Raw genomic sequence first — 16,941 nt, forward strand, 5'->3', positions numbered from 1 at the left:
TGAAATAGTAAAGTTCCAAAATTAGTGTCATAAATTAATGTCATTCTAAGAATTGCACTTACAAAAGTTATTCATTATTTGAGTGTGAATTATGTATCCCATCATAAAGATATTTTATAAAAAAAAAATCTGATTACTCTTTTTTTTTTAAGTCATGAACTCTCTTTAAGTACTAAAAAGAAACATTTTTCGAATGTTTAAAAGGTCAATGCATTAGAAATATCTTTTTTTACTTTTTATTATGTATAAATAATACGTAATATGTATAAATAATACATAATGCGTATTAATAGTACATAAACTTATTAATAATATTATTTGCAATAGCCAAACAAGGAAGAAAATTTCCAAAAAGTTTCAATTTTGATTGGTTATCTCAGACAATATAAATGAAATCATCCCATCAATTTATATATTAAAATAGACATTTTAATATATAAATTGATAGAAAGAAATATATTGATCAAATTTTTAATATTAAATTGAATCAAATGTTTATTTACTTATGTCACTCTAGTATACATATAAGCACGTATTGATAATAATAATTGAATACTAATATATAATTAGAAAAAGATACAGAAATTTGCCTGATAAACAAGAGAATTATATATTTTATAAAATTTTAGAAAGAAACTCTTTAGAAGCCCCGTAATAATTATTCCCATTCAACATATCCTTCTTTTGAATTTATTTCACTCATTCTATGATAAAACACACATTATAATATAATTCTATCAAAATGGCATTCAGTATTTTCTTATAGGATTATTTCATTCAATATATAAAAAAAATATACAATTTCGACTACTCAATGGAAACGTTCAGTAATCGTCAGTTTGTACTATCCGAATGCCATTTTTGTGTATATTACACTTTTCCTGGACTAGTTCTCTACAAAGATTGTGTAGGGCTGTCCACGAAATTCTAATTAAAATATAATTAATGCGCGTGTATGCGTATATATGTGTATATAGTGGGATTTTATTGATATATAGTCAGTTCACAATACTCGTGCGCAATGTCACGATAGTTTATAAATGTCTTTAGACTGTCCATACATACATGGACATTTTCAAAGATGACAACGACACTAAGGTGATCGTTTAATTACACATAGAATCTATAAGAAAAATTATTTTAATAATAAGTACAACTCTCATTAAATGGAAGATACTGTAATGCATACACAGAAAAATTAAAGATTTTAACAAAAAACTATATAGAAGACAGCTAAATATCTAATATTTCCTATGTTTTTAGTATACTTAATAAAATATTATACACAATATTTAAAGAATCAAATACAATAAAATTATGAAATAATATAAAAACTATTTGAATTTATTAAAATTATTATATGAGAGAGAGAATATATAATTATATTTGTCCCTTCAAACTTTTCTGGTGTTTTTTTTCTCGAGGAATCTTTGCTTATATTCAAATATGTCAAAAATATTCAAATGTAACTATATATTTAGCTGTCCTCTTTACTCTGTGTATAACATTTAATAATAAAATTATTTTATACTTGTGCTTTTAAATTTATATCTTTTCCGAATAAATATAGCATATATCAAGGTTCTTTTACAAACAACAATGCTACAAGCTGTGACTGACTTATACTTACCTGAGCGGGTGACAATCTCCCACTAGATTTTAATCTTCGATTGCACATGTTAAGTGCTTATTTTAAGTTTTCTTTATAGAGGTATTTTTCAATTTCGGTAAATATGTATGGTATCTTGAGTACGTTATGTTGGTACATACACATCACGTCTGATTTTTTTTTCTTTTTTGGTAAGGTCTTAGTAATGCAATGGCATCACGATTTTCACAGGCTTCATGCCAACTCCAGGGTATTATTTTCATTATTACTGTATAATTTAAATAATTTATAATTTACATTTCTTTTTTTTGTAGAGAGAACACAAGTGGTTGTACGCAAGCATATTCGGGGGTTAGCTTCGGGTTACTATATTACAAAGATGCTTGGTATATACCACCACACTGATGTGATCGATTGATGTATGACAGAATTTCATTTTACACACATATTGTATAACGCTTAACATACATACAGAGACACACCCAGATATACAGATAGATATAGGGACGCACCTGTATATGTGTGTGAACGTTATATGTCATATGCTCTCTACCGCATGCATGCATTTCTTCGAAATGCTTTTTTGATTTTCCGTTGTGGTGCTGCCGATTGGGGTGGAGCACTATAAAACAAAATAATATATGTATTCATTTAGTATGTATTTTGTAGGTATAGAGTGGGCTAAAAAAGAAACTTACAACCTTTTTTATGAATAATTCTTGAAGAAAATAAAAAACTTTTTTTATATATATATATATAATTACTTTATTTAGACTTGGGAATTATGTCGGGAATACTATATACAATAATTTAATTTTGCAGCTTTTTGAAAACAATTCATATTTTATCGAGAAAATCATTATGAATGATGAGACATATTTTGATCTCAGTGATTTTGTCGACAAATAAAATAACTGGTTGGAAAATATCGTTCAGTATTATTTTGTTAAAATCTACATTTAATTGATCAGTGATTTTTACGTTCTCGTAAAGTGACAGTGTAGTGTTTTATATTTGGATTAGTTATGAGGAAAATTTTGAGGAAAATGTTTCCAAATCAATTAATTTCAAAATTCGGCAACATTGATTGGCCACTTAGATTATACGATTTAATGACACTAACTTTTTTTAATGGACATCTCAAAAGAAAAATACATAGGAACAAGCCAATGACATTTGATTAATTGAAAGACAATATTCGTGAAGCTATAAATAAAATATCATCTGAAATCTATGAAAATGTAATGAATAATTCCATCGACAGAGTTTAAATCAACAGAGCTCGCGTTTGTGTCGCAGGTAGAGATTGTATTCCATACCATAATTCATACATAATTTACAAATCTAAATACAATAAAATAATTATTTAAAAAGTGGAGTATTTATTTCGTTTGAGTCACAAAAAAGTTAATCTTTTTTAACCCATCCTGTATATAATGACGAAAATTTCCAATTAATATACTTACTTAAATGATGTCGGTACGCTTCCTTTGGTGAAGTTGTATGAGGGCCGACTGTCTGGATCAAAAACTACTGCAGGAGTAGTAGTAGGAGGATTATAATTGAATCCTCCAGTTGGCATGGACTGTAACAAAATATATACCACAATTATTAATTGATATAATTATAAATTATATTATAATTTTGAGAAATATAAAAAGAATGATTTTAAAATATAATATATATACCATATATATATATATATATATATATATATATATATATATATATATATATATATATATATACATACATATACATATATATATATATAATTAACTCATATTTACCATTCCTCCAAAGTTAAAGCCTCCTGACGCTGCAGCAGGTGGAGCTGCAGATGCAAAATTGAATCCTGTACTAGACAAAGGGGTAGACGAAAACGATGGTGATGTTGCTTGAGTCTGTGGATTTGCCTGTGGGACACCGAACATCGGAGTTGTTGCTGCGCCTTGACCGAATGCCGCCGGTGTTTCTTGTTTAGATATGTTAAACGCAAAACTGGCATTGTTATTCGTCGAAGCAGTATTAGCTCCGAATGTACCACTACCGAACATATTGTTACTACTCGGCAATGTATTCGAATTGTTACCAAATGTGAAGAGTGGTTTCGTAGATGATGCCGGATTAACGTTCGCGGAAAAGTTAAATCCGCTACCTGTCGCTGGTTGCTGTGACGATGCCGAGCCAAATTTAAATAAAGAATTCGATGCTGGGTTAGTTTCGACACTGGTCTTAGTAGATGAGAATAGAGTAACGGGCGTCGTTGCGGTGCCGCCGAAAGCGGGTGTAGTGTTGTTTCCAAAAGCTGCAGAATTATTAGATGATCCGAAGAGCGACAGAGTAGTGCTGCTGCTGGACGGTATGCCGAACGTCGGTAGAGGATTTACCGCGGGTGAATTAAATACAGCGGGTAATTTCGTTTCTGGCGTCCCGAAGATTGATGGCTTACTATCTTGCGTGTTACTGCCGAATGATGGAACCTTCTCGGGCATGGCGAATCCTGATGACTTGCTACTCTCTGTTGTAGCAAATGTCGGTTTATCCGTGCCGAATGCTATCGACGTTTTCGATTCATTATTGTTGAAAAGCGACGTGGAACTCGACACGATTGGGAAGAGCGTAGCAGTTGGTGTATCACTTATAGATTTATTAGACGACGAAGTGGATGTTTCAGCTAACTTGTTTTCTCCAAACGGTAGATTCGTAGATAATGCGGATGATGTCGGAACCTGGCCGAAAGTTGGTATCGTGGCTGACTGAGATGTCTTTAAATGGGAAAATGTGAAAGTAGGTTGAGCAAAAGTTGGAAGACAAGTAGTCGTTGCATTCGAGGAAGTTGTATGCATTACTTGCTGTGCACCAAATTTAAATCCATTTAAGGGAGATGCAGTATCAGAGTTAGAGTGATTATCAGCCTTATCTATGCCAAAATTAAAGCCACTTGGTTGGTTAGCTATATTTGATGTATTAGATGGTATACCAAATTTGAACTGTAAAGTAGAGCTAGTGCTCGATGCAGGTTTATTTGATTTTACAGTACCAGGCTTCAAAGCTTGGCAAGCTATACATTTTGTATGGTTTGCGTCATTTTGTAGCAAGCAAGAATCGCAAGTCCATGAACCTTCCGGCTTTTTAAATTTGTCTCCAAATCCATTGGTCGATGTCTGATCTACGTTGCTCAGACCACAAAGAGAATTAGGTTTAGAAGTGCTACAGCAAGGACAAGTAGTAATGGAGCTGTTGTTTCTCACAAGGCACCCTGGACACTCCCAGGAATCTTTGCTTGGTTTAAATTTGTTCATTATGTCGTTATTAGTCGATGTTATCCCCTGCATTGCTATGTTGTTCATATCAACAATGTTTGCCTTCTGTGAGGACGATTCTGTAACAGTATCTGTCTTCTTCGAGTTTGTATTTATGGAAGTTGGTTTAGGTGATTTGTCCATTATTTGATAATTTTTAGATGTTGTTTCCTGTATTGCCATGTTGTCTGTATCATCAGTGTTCGACTTTTGTGATGACAATTCTGTAACAATATCTATCTTCTTTAGGTTTGTTCTTATGGAAGTAGGTTTAGATGCATTACAACAAGGACATATAATAACGTTCACGGCGTTTCTTAACAAGCAACCATGACATTCCCATGATCCTTCAGCCGGTTTAAACTTCTCCATTAGATCATAGTTTTGAGACTTGACAGTTTGTTGTATCGCATCTGCATTACTTCCTGGTTTTAGCGCAGAGCATGCTACACATTTGACATCACTTTGCTTGTTTCTTATGCAGCATGTTGTACACTCCCATTGATTTGTAGATAATTTAAATTGAGAGCCGAAGCAATCGTCTGCAATTGGTTTCGACTTTACGACAGTATCCGTCATTGATGTTGAACATGTTGATAAAGATTTATCATTAGGATTTGATCGAACAACTTGACACGCAGTGCATTGTTTGTCAGTGCCACTGTTCTTGATCAAACATTCACTACACTCCCAAGACAACATGGCATCATGTGTATTCTTGATATCTGAATCTGGATTAATAGATGCACTGGCAATCTTGTCTGTATGTGTCGTTTCAGAAACTAATCCCGAGCTTGACTGTTCAGTTAAAACAGATTCTATTTTATTAGACTTGGAGCACAATACATTCATAACACTTTCCGATTTTTGTTCATGCGCTACTGCAAATTCGACAAAATCATTCTTGTTGTTTTTTATTTTTGGTTTTAATCTAGGTGCAGTAGACGAGCTGGACCAAATAAAATTCGGCATAGACGTGGTCGTACTATCAGTGGAGGAGAATGCAGTAGACCCAATATTCTCTATTATCGAACAAGAGCTCGAATCATCTGTTTTACTTGTGCTATCATCAGTATTGATTGGGTTACTGAAAGTGTAATTGTTGACAGATTGAACATTTTTTTCAACATCTGGTATTTTAATTGGGTTAGCAAATGTGAAAGTGTTTTCTTTATTTGCTATAGTTTTTCCTGCAGAATGTAAAGCAGGAAATGGTAGCGTGAAATTGAAATTGGGTAACATTGTTATTGGTAGAGGTACATTCGGCAAATTTACAGGTGCCACTGTTTCTTCTTGTTCTAGATTTATTTTGGATTTGCCTTTCAGCTTGCCACGATACTTTTCATTATCAGCATCATCCATCCTAGAGAAGAAAAGCAGATTTAAAATATTATTGATTTACTAAAAATCCAGATAAAAACAAGTATATAAAATTACATTTGATAAATACCTCAAACAATATTCCTGTGGAGGCGGAGGTGGATCACTGCGAGAAGATACAATTTTCCTAGCTGCAAGGGTTGTATCTTGTAATTTTTGTCGTCTTCTTAGTTTCAATATATCAGGAACGGTTGGTACTGTCAATTCACGCATTAAATGACGCAAGCCGATCCTAGCAGATGGGTTCGCTACTTCTTCTCGCGCTCTTTTTTTGCTCATTACCGACAATAAAGTATTATTTGGGGTTTTTAATGGAATTTTCTTTGCATCAGATATAGGTGACGAAAAATGTTCTAATGCTTCCAATATTTTTTTTGCAGTTTGACTCATACCCGAAGAATCATCTACTGCATTGGAAGGTTTAACTTCAACATTCGTCCTCCTTGGTACTTTAAGTTGTAACTAGAATTAATAAAAATGGATCAACATAAATTATTATATCAACAACAAATGATCTTTGTAATTGGGAGTATAAAGAAACAAACATTAATATAAAAAATAATTGAATGACATACCTCACTTGAATTATTAAAAACATTACGACTTTGCTTGTAAAAACCTGCTGCATTTGCACCCCCAAAAGTGATATTACCACTATAAAAAGGGGAGGACAGAGGAGATGTGCGATCTAGAACATTTGTCATAACTGATGCATTAAAACTTGGTCTACGACTGCTTAAAGTATCGCGAGAATTATTCTCTAAAAACAAGGATCTTGGAGATTGTAAATGATTAGCTGAAACAAAAATATAAAATTTACATAAATATGGAATATATACATATACATATTAACATATTCTTTAAAAATAGTTTTAAACTGCAAAATTTTAGCACAACTTATATTATGCATTTAAGTAACTCCATATGTAGTATGCAATTTACACTCACTAAATGTCAATTTATCATCAATATGCCTCTTTCTATTGGTAAACGTTGAATTGTATAAATTTGACGGGCCTTCGTGTCTATTTATTTGTGGAATAAGTGAACTACATCCACTGGTACTTTCACTTGACTCCGAATTATCATCAATTCCATTTATTATCCCATTATTAATTGATGAAGCTAAATTTAAGTCAGATTTGTGTGACGTTACAGTCCTAATGTCTGCTTGTATTGCAGGAGTCGAAGATATTAAACGGCCTATCCCACTTGGTCCAGCCATTGCAAGTTCCGAAAAATCCTCATTATGAACAGGAAATTGCTCCTTAGAATGTTCAATCGTGTTTAATGCACTTTTAGTTCTTGTTTGTATAGAAAATGTGCCAGGTGGATGAATAGTATCCATACAAATACGTGAACGCTTGTTAGGAGGAGGCTGTTGGGTATCATCTTCCGTTTCCTCGATATTCTCTCTACTCTCTAATGCATCCTCATTACCTTGGAGAGGATTGAACCACTTACTAATCCATGATGATTGTGGTATAAAATCTGTTACCTTTGTTGCCATTTTTCTTACAAATGACTGTAAAAAATATAAATTTACAAATATGTAATATGTAAATATATATCTAATTATATAATTATATGATTAATACAAATGTAGTAATCAGGATAGATAATTTATAAAATTGATAATTTATAATCTGTAAAATTTATATATTTATAAATTTATATATTATACATAGAGAATTTATTCTTATAAAAATAACGAAATATAATATGATAAAATTAAACAAATCCAGAAAAAATAATTATGTAGATATTGAATTGATATTTATTGAATACATATTTCTATTTGATTCCATCATTAATTTTTAAATATAAAAGATACCATAGTAAGTAGATGCAAAAAGTGTAAGACAGCCTTTTTTCACACAGCTAAAGTTCAAGTTACATTATATTACGCAATACCCATAGGGAGACGATAACAATTTCCGCTCTGACTCTGACAATGCGTGCAAGGATTTCGTATTCAAGAATCGTCTATATTACGAGCCGTGTAACATGCCGCGAGAATTCGCGCGAAGACCTACGCAGAGCGCGTGACGCTCGCGAAGAAGCACGGAGGAAAGAAAAAGAAAGAAAGAGAGAGAGAGAGAGAGAGAGAGAGAGAGAGAGAGAGATGGAAAGTAAAAAAGAGAGAGGAAGACGCAGAGAGAGGTACGATTCGCGATTTTTCAAATCGTTAGAGATCCAGAGGCTCACGAGGTGCGCATCTTTTGCCAGAGATATCGCGTATAATAAAACTGTGCGCTTCACGGTTACGAGATGCGTGCATCATGCACCATAGTCTCTCGGAAGACGGGTATAGGCAAGAATGAGGTTATCATCAGGCTTACTCACATAACCGTGATGATATCGTGCGTATCGCGCGGCGAGACTCCGTCGTAGGGAAAGGGCGGGCATGCGGGATATCATGCGACGAGGAGTCGATGCTCGTTGTCGATCCGATCGACGTGTTAGCTTGGGTCGCGCGAACGTCGCGTTATCCGCCAACGATGGCTCGCGCTCGCGATCGAGGCTACTCACGTTGTTCGCGTCATAGGGCTTCGCATTGCGCGACGACGGCCGCCTGCCGGCCGGATTGCCGCTTCCCTTGGACATCCTTGGGTCCGGTTAAGCTTGGATCGCTTCACCGCACTGCACTACACTGCACGATAATCGGTTACGAGACGCGCGCGCGCGACACGATCATCGTCTTCTTGAAAATTGTCTCGACTTTGGAACAGTACCACCTTCCCTCTTGCCAGTGAGACCCACGAGAAGAAATATGGCCGAGCTCGGCCCCGAAACCGCCACCCGCCACCCGCCACCCGCCACTACAGCGCCACTACGGCGCCACTACGGCTTCCTTCGAATCGTGCTCGATGCGCCTGTCCAGTTATCCACGTGACACGCGCGTTGCGCGCTGTCCTGCATCCGTTATGTGCGTAGCGCTCCTATTAACGGTATGTAACTATCGAGATTATTATAATTATGGCAAAGAGAACAAAAGCGATAAAATGTATCTATAATTAGTAATCCTATATATAACGGTTATAGAGATAAAAAATGGTTGAACAAACGTCGATAGTATGAACGCATTGGCGCGCCTTAAGAAGCAATGTGGTAACCAATCACACGACGTTACGCATTATTCTCGCAAGAATAGCGAATTGATTGGTCGTCCCGTGAATCATGTGTTACTTCCTTAAACGCGTATCGTGTCCTTTGTACAGGAACTTTAATGCACGTTAATGTTGGTGTTGATGTAGTAATCGACAGTTTTATTTACGTTGCTTGTATAAGGTATATAAATACCCTAATGATAAGAATCATTCGTTAATTCAATGATCAGAGTGATAATATTTTGTATATTTCTTTTTTTTTATTTAGAAAAAATGAAAGATTTGTATAAGTGTTTGCTATTTCAATAATTATTATCTTTTCTCTAACCTCTATATTTTAAAAAAATGTTTAATATTATTAATACATGACATTAAAAATATATTACAGATTGTTTATTCTTTATAAGAAGAAAAAGAAATATGCTCATATATGTATAATTTTATGTATATTTTTATTAATTTCTTATTTGGTAATAATAAAAATAATAAAAAATGTTCTTGAATGTGTACATTTCTGAAATTTTTTTAAAATTTTAGAAAATTACGACATATAAATATATATATACACACACATACATTTTGTATACTATAATATTAATGGATAATTAATACTAACCATTTAAATAATTATTATTTAGATGGAGTCCGATTATGATGAAGATCGTAGTGGTTGGGGAGATGAGATGAATCGAAGTACTGATGACTGCAGTGGAGAAGACGCATTTGATAATCCGCAAGAAGTATTAAATGAATGTCTGGATAAATTCAAAACACCAGATTATATAATGGAGCCTGGAATTTTTGCTCAACTTAAACGATATTTTCAAGCTGGAGGAAATCCTGAACAAGTCATTGAATTATTGTCCAAGAATTATACAGCTTGCGCACAAATGGCGAATCTTCTTGCAGAATGGCTGATTCTTGCCGGGGTAAAAGTTACCGATGTACAAGCAATGGTAGAAAACAATTTGAAGGATATGATCCTCAAAACTTTTGACCCCAAAAAAGCAGACAAAATCTTTACGGAAGAGGGTGAAACTCCTGCTTGGTTAACCGAAATGATACAGCATCCCACTTGGCGATCCCTTATTTATAGGCTCGCGGAAGAATATCCAGATTGTCTAATGTTAAATTTTACCATCAAACTTATATCTGATGCTGGATTCCAAGGTGAAATTACAAGTATTTCAACTGCAGCTCAACAAATTGAAGTCTTCTCACGTGTACTAAAAACTGCAATTGCTGGATTTCTTGAAAATACAGAAAATTGGCAGTCCAGTATACAAGAGTGCGCAAAAATGGTGTGTCACGGTCAACACACTTATGTATATAGTCAAGTCTTGTTGCAAATTCTTGCACAAGAATCTCGCGGTGGTTTTATGATGAAAAGGCTCTCTCAAGAAATCACCAAGTGTGCTCAGCAGAATCGACACGATGTCACTCCAATAACAATGGCACTGAATGGTGCTGCCAGTAGCCCTGGGGCATGTCAAGCATTAGCATCTATGTTATCGAGAAACACTTTAAATCCAGCTGATATTACTGTATTATTTAGAAATTATTCTGCACCAGAGCCTCCTCCTATCGAATTGTTGCGTAATCCACAATTCTTAGGTATGTTGATTACTTATAATATAGTAATAATCAAAAGTATTTATAGTAGGAATAATATAGTAATAAAATAAAAGATAACAGAGATCTAAGATAAAACTTTGTACATTGCAGAATTATTGGTTGATGCACTGTTTAAACCTGGTGTTAAAATAAATCCTGAACATAAATCAAAATATATTTATCTATTAGCTTATGCAGCAAGTGTATGTGAAACAACTCCTAAAAAGGGCAACACACGTAAAATTAATAAAGACGACTTAAAAACAACTATTCAGGCAATTGAGAAAGTACACAATATATGTAATATAAACAAAGGATCAACAGAGCTAATAGCAGAATTGCATACTCTATATCAAAGCATACGGTGAATTGACTTTTAATATCTTTTCTCTGTGTCATGGAAATGAAAATATTTTTCATTAATATCTTTCGTAGGTTTCCTGTCGTAAGTGTGGGTGTAATTCGGTGGGTAGAATGTACTGTAACAGAATCATCATATTTCAAATTATGTACAGAGCATTGCCCTGTGCACCTTGCTTTATTGGACGAGGTCGTAGTCTGTCATTCTCTGTTGCATACAAAAATATTAAATTTACTTGTGCATTTATTTGAAAGCAAACAGGATGAATTAGAGATACTTGTACAGGTAAATTTAATCTTCGCAAATAATATTAAAACCGAAAAACTATCAACATTTTAAATTTAATAATTTTCCTACATAGCTGGAAATGAAAAAGATGTTAATTGATAGAATGGTGAATTTGTTGAGCAGAGGCTGTGTAGTACCCGTTGTATGCTATATTAAGCAATGTTGGCAACGTGGAGATACAGATGTATCTCTAATTAGATATTTTGTTACAGAGGTAAATTATATAATACCTTTTTCTTTTTTAATGCAGAGTTTACATTATAATATATCAACATCTTATTATAATGCGAGTGTACAATGTATGTTAGGTTTTGGAAGCAATAGCTCCTCCATATACAGCAGAATTTGTACAATTATTTTTGCCAATGGTAGAAGATGAAGAAATCACAGGAACTATGCGTGGAGAAAATGAGAACGATCTAGTTTCAGAATTTATTGGTAAAAATAACATTCATAACAGCAAATATTGATGAAAGCATTTTTACTATTAAAAAAAAAATGTTTTTTTTTTCTTTTTTTCAGTGCATTGCAAGACACACTGTTCTGTTTTAAGATAACGCTATAAAAATTAATTACAGGTAGGTTAAATCAAAGAAAATAAAGTAACAGTGTAAAGAATGATTTTACTTTATACAGAAACAGAAATTATTATATATAATTTGTAGCTATGTACTGGATAAATTCTGTATCCATCTGTAATATCGTCACATCTAGGCAGTTTCTGTAATAAAAATATATATATTATAATGTATAATATACTATACATATTATAAATTTTAAAGGAAGATGCTTATTAATGAAACACAAAGACAAAACTGTTATTTGTTTTAAAAGAAAAATTATATCTTAAATTTCAAACAATATTATCTTGTGGCTATAGAGATAAATGATATATCCAGATATGTTAGACATATTGTTTGTTTTATCGCCAAAATATAATATTTCTTGAAATTGCAAAATACAAATGCAGAGTAAAATTGAAAAATTATTAAATTGCTATATAATTAAAAAAAAAAAAAAATGCTAAAGCAACCATCAATTATATTATACACAATGATTAAAAGAAATATTTTTTGAAATAACAGTTATCACACTTGTATTAGAAGATAGTATATTAAAAGTATGTTATTAAAATGACAAACATTTCTGAAAACATGTTTATAACACAAATCACAGACTTACTGATCATTGTGATTATAATTTTTCAGCTGTAAAAAAATAGTGTAACATATAACAAAAATATAATCAAAGAATAAATTCTACAAAAAAAGAATAGAGAATGACAAATATGAAATAAATGATAAAATATAATGAAACAGAATTGTAATAATAAAAATGTACATACTGATAGGTTTTCCATCTTTCCATTGAGTAAACTTTACATTGACTTCGTCACGTTTGGCAGCCTCTACTCTCAAGTCAGCTTTCAAAGCTTGTCTGACTAACCTTGCTGCGATCTGAGAGTAGTTAATGTAACTGTAACAGGAAAAAAAGATTTATATATACATATATACATCTTCGATTTTTATTATCCACAAATAACGTTCCGTAAGATATGATTCCACGATTATTAACGAACAGATGAGAATTTGGTTACATAATATTCCCGATGAAAAAATTATATATTAGGCATATGTCCAAAGAAAAAGATATAAAATACGAGAGAATGAGAATATATTAATTTTCTTACTTTAATCCTGCTTGTCTCCACGCCGACATTTTTGCTAATAATTATATTTGGAAATCAGAGAATGTTGGATATTGATGGACAATAAGAGTTACAGATGACAGTGCCATCTGTAGCAGAAAATCTTTCCATTGTGGGGTCTGAGCATAGACATATATAGAATAGATCGACCCCTGCTATGAGAGGTTTGACTGCATCACCGACGAGACATGATATCTCGTCGGCGACTGCATGATGAATTAAACAAATTATTTTAATTCATACGGTTATTTTAGTTCATCCAGTTATTATTTCATCGAAAGTATCGACGTGATATCATTAAAGATCGATGGTTTTATGGGATTTAGTATACTAGAACAACACAGGCGCGCGCTGCGCGTGCGCTCTTATTTATGGAAATTTTCCAATTTTTAAAATTTTCTTCCCTAACTTTAACTTTTTCTTTCACAAATTGTCAAACTGTCAAAATTCGCATAATTTGACAATTGCAAATAATACGAATGAAGCAAGTCGCAGCGCACAAGCGAGACAGACAATCAGCATCGCGGAAAAGAGGCTCCAACGCTTCGATATATTCGAGTTCGAGGTTTCATGCCTTTTTTAAAAAGAGATCAGGAAAAGTATGCATTTTTTAACAAAGAGTACCGAAACAAAAGTTGTAGAGAATAAAATTATCTTTCAAATAAGATCGAAGTTCATGTAGTTAAAACACTTTCGGTACATTTGAAATTGATTATTAACTGGTTTATTTCAAAACCTATGGGGCGAACTACAATCATTTTGATCTCATTTGAAAGATAATTTAATACTCTACAACTTTTGTTTCGGTACTTTTTATTAAAAGACGCATATTTTCCTTGTAAAAATGTAAAAAATAACTGATTTCAGAGATTTTTGGGCGCTAAGTTTTTAAGGAAGCATTTTTTGACCCATGTTTAATAGGAAACTTTTTGTTCGGTATTAAATTATGTTTCAAAATGATTGTAATTTGCTCCATAGGTTTTGAAATAAACCAGTTAATAACCAATTTTAAATCCCTTTCTAAAAAAGAGATGAAACCTTGAACTCGAATATATCGAAGTATTGAGGCCTCTCTTTTCCCCGCGATGTTGATTGTTTGTCTCGCTAGTGCGTTGCGACTTGTTTCATTCGTATTATTTGCAACTGTCAAATCATGAGAATTTTGACAGTTTGACAATTTGTGAAATAAGAAATTAAAGTTAGGAAAGAAAAGTTAAAGAAATTGAAAAATGTGCATAAATAAAAGCGCGCGCGCAACGTGCGTCTGTGTTGTTCTAGTGATATACAATATATCGATTAGGATTTGGTCGAATATATATTCATGGCAAATTGGATTTAATCGCTTTTAAAGCGATCAAATCTGCTTCACTCGAAAATGCTAATAGTTACCGGTAGGGTCACCCATGGTGTACAGATCGAAGGGGAAGAGTCAGACTAAGAGAGATATCGTAATTATTATATATTTTTATTATATTAATATTTTGAAATAAAATGGAAGCAAAAGAAAAGGGGGCTCCGAAATATTTTTATACTCCTCTCGGGATTTATGTTAGAAATACATAATATGATATACAAAAAATCGATTTCTCAAAAACACAGAAATTTATTTTACTATAATTTTCCTATAGTTTTGACCTATAGTTTTGTAACCTTTATTTTTTTTTAAATTTTAATCATTAGCAGCATTAATTAATTCTTTCACATTTATATGATCGCCTAGTAATAGATGTACTGTTAAGTTTTCGTAATATGTTATACGAAAAATCGAGATATCTCTTGCAATATTAATTGGAGCATAAAAATTAAGAATAAAAGTTAAAAAAGTTTCTTTTATATCTTGCGAAGTGCTATATAATAACATCAGTATAATTAAATAAACGTGAAAAAATAAATTTGCTATTAATAATTAAAACTCTTTAAAAATTGAAAGGACGCGATTAAAACTATAGAAAAATATAATAATTATAATAAAATACACATCCGCGTTTCGGAAATCACAATTTTTCGTATGTCGTATAAATATATATATTCAAGTCTCGAGAGAAAGATAAATTTTTTTCAAATCCAGTTTTTTATTTAGAGTTTTGGATAGCACTCTACGAGATATAAAGGAGAAACTTTTAATACACTTATATATTAAAACCAATATTGCAAGAGATATGTATATTTCATCCGACGTTTTATTGTTCGATTTTCGATGGCATGTAAATATGATTCGAATTAAGATCGCGCAATTAAACAATCAAATCGCAAAAATGAGTAATTAACGCAACAAAAGGCTTTATGATATATCAATCGTTAAATAAATATAATTAATCATAATTTAAAATATACTTTATATACTTTAAAAAATATTCCTCGTCTATATATATATATATATAATATAATAGTACGAAAAATATTTCGGCAACGACTTTTCAATAACATTATATATTCGGCCTTGGCGGCGTAAACATCGGTGCGCGTAAACATTGTTTATGTATCACGGCCTTGTTATCATTTATACAGAGACACTTGAATAGAACTGTAGTGGGGCGAGACGCTCAAATTCCTTTCTTACGTGTTATCATTCGCACGGCGATACTCGAGCAATAAAGTAGCAGTACGTCGTCGGTGCTGTCATCGTGCCGCGGACGGCTTTCGCGTCTTCCGCGTCGCATAAGATATATAATGTATATATTAATATATAATATATATATATATATAATTAATATATAAATTAATATATTCGCATAGATTATAATTTTGCCACAATCTAGCATTAATATACACATATCATATATAATTATTTAGTAACAAATTATTTAATTTATACACACACACACACACACACACACATATATATATATATATATATATATATAATGTAATTGTACATAAAATATTTCGGCAACGACTTTTCAATAACATGTTATTCAGCCTTGGTGGCGTAAACATTGGCGCGCTATTGTTTATGTATCATGATTTTGTTATTACTCATACAGCGACACTTGAATAAGAACTATAGTGGGGTGAGACGCTCCGTCGACATCAAATTCCTTTCTTATGTGTTATCATTCACACGACGACATCCGCGCAGTAAAGTAGCTTTACTAAGTAGAGACGCTCCGTCAAATTCGTTTCCTAAACGCGATCGCGACAAGTACCGGAAAATAATTTGCTAAGATAATTATTTACTAATCTTTTAAATACATTATCACAATAAGAAATAATTATTTCTTCAAAAATAAAATTTGAAATTAAATATATTTTCGACGCTTTATCGTTTGACTTTTAACAGCATCTAAATATGATTCGGATTAAGATCGAGCAATTAAACAATCGATTCGCAAAATCGAGTAATTAATACAAGACTTCGCGATACATCAATCGTTTAATAAATATAATTAATCATAATTTAAAATATATTTTATAAACTTTAATATTCCCCGCATATATATATATATATATATATATATATATATATATATATATATATATATATATATATATAATGAGATACAATTACGCAAAGTTGTATTAATATAATTTTTTTTTTAAATCGGTGTAATGGAAAGAACGCTTGA

At 32.3% G+C, this 16,941-nt stretch overlaps 3 protein-coding genes across 6 annotated transcripts in view; 1 reads left to right on the forward strand and 2 right to left on the reverse strand.

The window, feature by feature from the left end:
* LOC138943248 (nuclear pore complex protein Nup153) overlaps positions 1-9,090 on the reverse strand; it is a 14,585-nt gene extending 5,495 nt beyond the window's left edge. The window contains exons 1-7 of one of the 2 annotated variants that reach the window (XM_070313877.1): positions 8,827-9,090; positions 7,243-7,819; positions 6,870-7,090; positions 6,365-6,756; positions 3,400-6,277; positions 3,076-3,194; positions 2,122-2,231 (exon numbers count right to left, since the gene is read on the reverse strand). In XM_070313877.1, the coding sequence (XP_070169978.1) occupies positions 2,159-2,231; positions 3,076-3,194; positions 3,400-6,277; positions 6,365-6,756; positions 6,870-7,090; positions 7,243-7,819; positions 8,827-8,901 (4,335 nt within the window). In that variant the 5' untranslated portion in view covers positions 8,902-9,090 and the 3' untranslated portion in view covers positions 2,122-2,158. Of the gene's footprint in view, positions 1-1,684; positions 2,232-3,075; positions 3,195-3,399; positions 6,278-6,364; positions 6,757-6,869; positions 7,091-7,242; positions 7,820-8,826 lie in introns of those variants that run through there. The other variant, XM_070313876.1, reaches the window with a different exon arrangement.
* On the forward strand, positions 8,908-12,551 carry Th1 (negative elongation factor complex member TH1). 2 transcript variants are annotated; one of them, XM_070313888.1, is made up of 7 exons: positions 8,908-9,245; positions 10,043-11,018; positions 11,130-11,382; positions 11,454-11,664; positions 11,741-11,881; positions 11,976-12,105; positions 12,190-12,551. In XM_070313888.1, exons 1-7 carry the CDS (start codon positions 9,165-9,167, stop codon positions 12,222-12,224), a joined length of 1,827 nt encoding a protein of 608 aa, XP_070169989.1. In that variant the 5' UTR covers positions 8,908-9,164; the 3' UTR covers positions 12,225-12,551. The 2 variants fall into 2 exon arrangements, with proteins under 2 accessions (XP_070169989.1, XP_070169990.1); XM_070313889.1 differs by lacking the exon at positions 8,908-9,245 and adding an exon at positions 9,515-9,585 and having other exon boundaries at positions 12,190-12,550.
* LOC138943258 (protein stunted) lies at positions 12,271-13,466 on the reverse strand. Of its 2 annotated transcripts, XM_070313924.1 has the most exons (4): positions 13,358-13,466; positions 13,013-13,143; positions 12,850-12,875; positions 12,271-12,388 (listed from the first exon to the last, which is right to left on the reverse strand). In XM_070313924.1, exons 1-3 carry the CDS (start codon positions 13,384-13,386, stop codon positions 12,862-12,864), a joined length of 174 nt encoding a protein of 57 aa, XP_070170025.1. In that variant the 5' UTR covers positions 13,387-13,466; the 3' UTR covers positions 12,271-12,388; positions 12,850-12,861. The 2 variants fall into 2 exon arrangements, with proteins under 2 accessions (XP_070170025.1, XP_070170026.1); XM_070313925.1 differs by lacking the exon at positions 12,850-12,875.
* Between the last annotated feature and the right edge of the window lie 3,475 nt (positions 13,467-16,941).

The sequence above is a fragment of the Polyergus mexicanus genome, unplaced genomic scaffold, assembly GCF_030449975.1.
Source record: "Polyergus mexicanus isolate NDT 795.1 unplaced genomic scaffold, iyPolMexi1.0 SCAF_26, whole genome shotgun sequence".
NCBI lineage: Eukaryota > Metazoa > Arthropoda > Insecta > Hymenoptera > Formicidae > Polyergus > Polyergus mexicanus.